General features: G+C 34.1%; 1 protein-coding gene across 4 annotated transcripts; it reads left to right on the top strand.

The window, feature by feature from the left end:
• The first annotated feature begins 345 nt into the window (after positions 1-345).
• Positions 346-5,665, top strand: LOC114383150 (protein DCL homolog, chloroplastic-like). 4 transcript variants are annotated; one of them, XM_028342752.1, is made up of 3 exons: positions 346-703; positions 875-989; positions 3,458-4,051. In XM_028342752.1, the coding sequence occupies exons 1-3, from the start codon at positions 435-437 to the stop codon at positions 3,536-3,538; spliced, it is 465 nt and encodes a 154-aa protein (XP_028198553.1). In that variant the 5' UTR covers positions 346-434; the 3' UTR covers positions 3,539-4,051. The 4 variants fall into 4 exon arrangements, with proteins under 4 accessions (XP_028198553.1, XP_028198552.1, XP_028198554.1 ...); XM_028342751.1 differs by lacking the exon at positions 3,458-4,051 and adding an exon at positions 1,295-1,976; XM_028342753.1 differs by lacking the exon at positions 3,458-4,051 and adding an exon at positions 4,067-5,233 and having other exon boundaries at positions 354-703.
• Positions 5,666-6,701: the final 1,036 nt, after the last annotated feature.

Below are 6,701 nucleotides of genomic sequence, written 5' to 3' on the forward strand. Positions count from 1 at the left end.
ACAAAAATTAATCATGAAATATGATTCAAACTGAAGCTGATTGGGGTAAATGAACTTTATTTGTAATAAATGGTAGTTGAAATTTTACTAAAAGCAATTATACTTTATGGGTCTTGCTACCAGTTTGGTTTACAATTGTAAAATTATGTTTGAGGCAAAAGTAATTTTGCCAATGGATAAGGACCTTTGCTTTTACTTTTATCTATTGAATTTGCTTTCGAATGTGTCCCACAACATTTTCAACTGCAAACCAAAACATGCACTAAATTGAGTGGTGTAATTAGCAAAATCCCTCTGTATTTGATTCCAGGTTCGTTGGATAATCAAACGGGCCTCCAATCCAAAACCAGGGAACCGAATCCGCTGTTCGCCGAGCATCTTATTTGAACTTCGACTATCACACAGTGACAGTTTTCAGTTTTTCACAACCAACAATGGCCGCTACCGCTAGGCATTTTCTGCTTCACCGCCTTCGGTTGCGTGGCTTCCAAGGGTTCTCCGTCGCGGCGCCCCAGGGCCACCGTCTCTGGTGCAGTGCCACGCCATCACCGGAAGAAGCAACTTCGAACCCGAGTTGCGGGACCCAGACCGGCAGCCCCAACTCGGAGGTGGATGACCTCGAGTGGAGGAAGAAAGAAGAGAAGATCGCGAGGGACGTTGAGCCAATCGTTTCGCTAACCATGCAAATTCTCTACTCATCAAGGTATTATCAGATTATTAAATCAATAACCTTGATTTGTACCGCAATATCAAGGTTTTTTAACTATCCGCGACCGATATTTAAAACCTTTATTATTACTATTATTATTAAGATTGCGAGTCTCTGCTGTTGTGTGGGGTGCCGTGAAATGACGAAGTTTTGTCTCTTTGCCAGGTACATGAATGGGGAGATACTGACTATGGAGGATGAAAGAGCCGTGGTTGAGAACATTCTTATTTACCATCCAGATTACGAAGATAAGATCGGAAGTGGGCTGAACTCAATTATGGTAAGTGAAGTTAATAATGTGCATGATTAATTTGATTTGTAGGTTCTTATTCTTTATCGTGATAATGCTATTTGAAGTGAATAATATGCTTGTTTTGATCACTTTGATATGTAGTATGTATGTGTGTATGATATTGGTTGCTTTACCTTGTTCGGATTAATTTGCAACTTCTGATTGCATTTGCCCTAAATTATGTGAACTGATAAACAACAAACTGCTTGTAGTCTGCTCTGAAGTTACTGTTACAATTTTTATAGCGAGTAAAAAGTTCTCAAAAGGTTCAAATTCTTTTCATTTGTTTGTAGTCTGCTTTGAAGTTATCAACCAGGGATAGCAATGTGGAGCGGCTGACTCAAAATATTGCTATGGTGGATGACGGGATGGCACTATATTGAAATTTTAGATACAAGTTAAATAATTTATATCAGACTCCTTAACTTCTCTTCAATTTCGTCATCACCACCTTCTTGTTCATCTATAACTTCCTTTTGCTTTCCCTTCCCCCTAGACTCCTAGAGTTTGAAGGCCTAGGAGCTGTCCTCTTCAAAATATTGCTATGTTGTATCTTAAAGGCTCACTGATCCTTGTTACATTGGCAACAATTCCCCAAGTCAAAGTATTATCATAAAAAACCAGCTTATCATCCTCAGCTTCTCCATCTCCACCAATTTCTCATACCACCAACTCATTACCATCATCAATGTCATTTGGGAGAATGAGATGAATCATATCACAACTATCAAAATGTTTTTTAAGAGCTTGGTTAACTTAAACCGAGTCCTGCAACTTTTGTTGCTCAAAAATCGATCCTTCTCTTCTTAGTGTGTGTGTGTGTATGTAATAAGGTTATTTTGACCGTAGTTATCAGAATCTTAGAGTTCACAATCTGATACAATTTGGCTACCTTCAATTCGTATCATAAGATGAATCTTAAATGACTTTGTATCTTACAACGCATGAATGAGTCTGCAATTTAAATTATTGATACGAATAACAGTATTCAACAATTCGCTATTTTTTCACTGTCTTTTTTTTTCTTTTCTCACCAACTCATGAAAAAAATTGAAAAGGCATATAAACTTAAATTGTTAAATGAAAAGGAATTGAAGGAACACTTTTGAACTTATCTTATTTGATTATTTCACTGATTTATTTCTCACTTACTTGTTACTCTTTATCTATTCAATTGCTTTGTTGCCATTCGTCTAAAATAAAGGCTTCACAAACTCATTCATATATAACTGATAATTTTGTTTTGTTGGACTTCTGTTAAGTTGTTTCTATCTAATCATAGTTTTTTTTTTTTACATTGAACACTATATATCATCTAGATGGTATATTTGAAGTAACTTTCCATTGTCTCTGAATCTTTTGATTTGATACAAATTATGATTCATGATGCCAAAATTAACTCAGCGACTCACTCACGATTCAAATCTTGATTAGATAACCTTGATTTTCACAATCACTGTATAAAACTATATAAAATTAGTCATTTAACATTTTACTGATGATGGTAAAAATGTCTTTGTAATTTACTTTAGGTTAAATTACTCATTTGGTCCTATAGTTTCATGATTCTTACCTTTTTGGGCCCTATAGTTTGAAAGTGATTTTTTTAGTCCCTATAGTTTACATTTTAATTCTCTTTTAGTCCCTATAATTTTGAAAGTGGTTTTTTTAGTCCTTATAATTTGTATTTTAATTCTCTTTTAGTCCCTATAATTTGAAAATGGTCTTTTTAGTTCCTATATTTTATATTTTAATTTCATTTTAGTCCTTACCATCAAAATATGAGTAATATTATCAATTACAATTAATTACAAAAAATATTAGCAAGAGATTCGTATCTAATTTATCGTAAGATAATTTGTAATAAAAACAATAATTGATAATTTATAACTAATTTGTAGCTAATTATTTTTATATATTTTTTTGTAGTAAAGACTAAAAGGTAAATAAAATATAAATTATATGGACTAAAAATATCACTTTCAAACTATAGGGACTAAAAGAGAATTAAAATACAAACTATAAAAACTAAAAAGAACACTTTTAAATTACAGGGACTAAAAAGAATTAAAATGTAAACTATAGGGACTAAAAACACCACTTTCAAACTATAGGGACTAAAAATGTAAGAATCATGAAACTATAGGGACCAAATGAGTAATTTAACCTTTACTTTATTTCCTTTCAGAGCTTTTTGAATAGCTTCCTAATCCTTTGCTTCAGATGTGTAACATTTTTGTTGCCTTTTTTTTTAATTATCAACAAGACTAAGAGCATGCACAAAGGTTCCATGGCCTTAAAAAAGTAGATAACATCATTCCAAAAGGTAGACATAAGTACAGTGTGATTTATCCTTTTTCCATTAGGGTTATTAGCTATCTTAAAGTTTAATCACTTGTTTGAAGTGAACATCTTTCTAAAGTTTCTCCAATGCCAATATGCCATGCCATGTCAAGGTTATCACTGGTAGTTTTACTTGTGCACAAGAGACTGAGGCAAAAGTGCTCTGTGGAGTTTTTTTGTTCCCTCTGGCTTAGTGGATGATATCATTGACTGGTGGTGACTGATGAGAAGTTAAGCCTCACTCTGAACACAAAAAAAGAAAAAGAAAATGAGCAACAAAACAGAACAGAGACTCTTGCTGCAACTCACACGAATACATGTTCTACATACAACAAAATGAAAGGCAAGACTGCAGCTCAAGGGAAATTGATGGGACTTGGGTATTATTGGGTGCCTAAGTCTCACGTTGAGTAGATGGGATGCTGGGTGGAGTATTTAAGTGCTTGGTTCTCCCCCCTTGACAGCTTGCTTTTAAGGGAGGGTTTCCCAAGTGTTTGAGTGCTTATCACCTTCACACTTGCAAATATACAAAATGCTAGTTCTTGTCTTTGTTCTTGATCTGTTGATAGGGCCATGCTTGTTTGCTGAGTTAATACAGTATACTTTTAATAGTTCTACATTATGTGTATTTCTGATAACTGTTCAAATTGGTGTTCAAATATTGTTTGAAAAAAATGTTAGGCTCAATTATACTTTTAATTGCAACATTGTTTTCCGTGTAGGTTTCAAATTGATGAAATAAGTTTCTGTTGTCAGATATACATCAACCATATGCTCTTTTTTGCTTGTGGCATTGTGCTACACTGCCACCTCATTTTTGTGTAAGCAAAATCAGCAAAAAAGATCTACACATCTTAAAGAAGGATTGTTTTGTAAGAAATGACAGTATACACCACCTTCAAACTGACAAGGATACTTGATTTAATCAAGTAGACGGCAATGTAGCAATTAAAACCTGAGACAAAAATCAAACTTGAGTGAGAAAGTAGAGGAGTTCGGGTGTAATTAAGCTGAAATGTTACACTTAAAAAAATTGATTATCATCTACTCTTAGAGGAATTCGAGTGCATCGGTTTTCTACTCTCTTGCTTCCTGAAATGGTAATAACTAATAACCCCATTGTCTTCTTTGATGTAATGCATTTTTAAAGAAGCCATCTAGGTTATCACTGCAATCAGATCAAATGTACTAGTATATTGTGCTGCTGATAACATTAGACATGCATAAGTATTGCGCTGGAAGCTTATTATGAATCTGTAGTTATGCTCAATTATATTTATACTTTTAATATCCTATGCATTTGTTGGCCTGTCAATACAATTTATTGATCAGATAGCATTTTTTTTAATTGGCACAATGACATGAGGCAAGCCTTGCTTTGATGATACTCAAAAGTTTGTCTCCCAAGTCCCAGTATCAAGGAATGTAGGCCCTCTAAAACTAGATGACAATTTATCCTTTGTTACTTGAGGGCAAGCCCTGGCACAACGGTAAAGTTGTGCCTTGGTGACCTGTTGGTTATGGGTTTGAATCCAGAAACAGCCTCTTTTCATATGCAAGGGTGAGGTTGCGTATAATATCCCTCCTCCATACCTTCGCATAAGCGAGGAGCCTCCGGGCAATGGGATATGCTAGTTTTTTTTTATCCTTCATTACTTGACTTCGAATGCTGATACTGTATTTGATATGCTAAAGCCTGAAATCCAATTGAATGTTCTTGCATTCTCATTCACCATTTTTGTTAATTGTAAGCTTTTCAAATGCATTTCCTATTAAACATAGATTTACATGTTTGGCACCAAGACTATTAAACTTAAGCCACTATCATTTATGTATTTGATCTATTCTATCTCAAAGTTGGCAGTAAGTGCAGAATGTATGATTTTATTTTCTTGTAGGTTGATCAACATCCCCTATATCTATTCCCAAGATGCCTTTTTGTTGTAAGAACTGATGGTAGCTGGATCGATTTCTCCTATCGGGTGTGCATTGAGGAATACATTAAAAATAAGTACCAAATATGTGCAGAAAGGTTTGTTAATAAAAGGTTCCTTAGAGATCTTATTAAACGTCGGGGTATTTGATATGTATGTATTGGAACTTACAATTTGTGTAGTTGATGGTAGTAGATGACAATTGACCGGGATGTCTAGCTTGTTTGTCAAGGGAATATAGAAAACGATTGAAGTTAACTTGCAGTTTGTTAACTAGCGGAACACTTTGTGTTAGAGACATTCATTATTAGGTAACTCGTGGACAGTAAAGAATGATGTCTTGTTGATTGGCAGCCTTTAATATAGTTGAAAATTTGCTTGTATTTAGCCTCATCTTACATCATTTTTTATAGAGGGGCTACGAATACACTCTCTTATGCATTTCTTTCAACACTTATATTATTGATTTAAATTTATTGAAAATTATAAAATTATGTGAGACTTATTTATTAAGTGAGTCTCACAAAATTATGTTTTTCAATAAATTTCAGTTAATGATAATTTTTTTGTTTGAGAGTGTGTTGTTAGGATTTATCTTTTTTAAATGTTGCACTGCATTTATCATGGAATGTTGAACTGCTAAGGTGTTTGAAGGATATTTTCTCCATAAATGAAACTATGGAGGAGAGTAAATAATAGTGCTACCACATTTAAATAGTCACCATTTTATTTTCTGCTGATGTACAGATTCCGTCACATACTCTTTATATGAGACATGGGATTTGCATCTAGACCTTTATGTGGACTAAAGATAAATAGCAAGAATTTATAAAATTTCCTGAAAATGGGAAGCCTACGATTGTACTGAATCTTGTTTGTGTCCAGCTATATTGTTCAGGGGTTATTTTAGGAGTTGTTGAGGACGGGCAAATAGGATTCAAAAGGGTCTATTTCAGCTGGGGCCTGGGGCAGGTTGTCCAACGTCCAACTAGGTTTATTGTTACATTGCACAAGTCAAAATTGGGGAGAAAGTCTACCTGGTTTTAGATTTTTAGTTGCATGTGTTTCTAAATCCAAAGACAGAGAGCCACCTTTCTTTCCATATATTGGTTTGATGATTGCTGATAAGTCTCAACAATTTGCCATCATTACATCATCATCATTCTCGTGCCAAGGTGTGATGGATTAAAACATAATCTATTTCTACTTTTAATCTTCCATTTTCTTTTAGTTGGATTTGATGTTTTTTAATTTACAGGATGTGGAAATAGAAATCTGTCTTGTCTAAAAGAGAGGTTGATTCTCTCTTTTTTTCTTTGGAACGACGATTCTTTCTTTATTCTGTCAATGGCACTGCATCTTTTTTTCACTTCTGGTTCAATTTTTCTTTTTCCCATGGTCCGACTATTAGATTCATCAAAAT

Source organism: Glycine soja, chromosome 14 (genome assembly GCF_004193775.1).
Source record: "Glycine soja cultivar W05 chromosome 14, ASM419377v2, whole genome shotgun sequence".
Lineage (NCBI taxonomy): Eukaryota > Viridiplantae > Streptophyta > Magnoliopsida > Fabales > Fabaceae > Glycine > Glycine soja.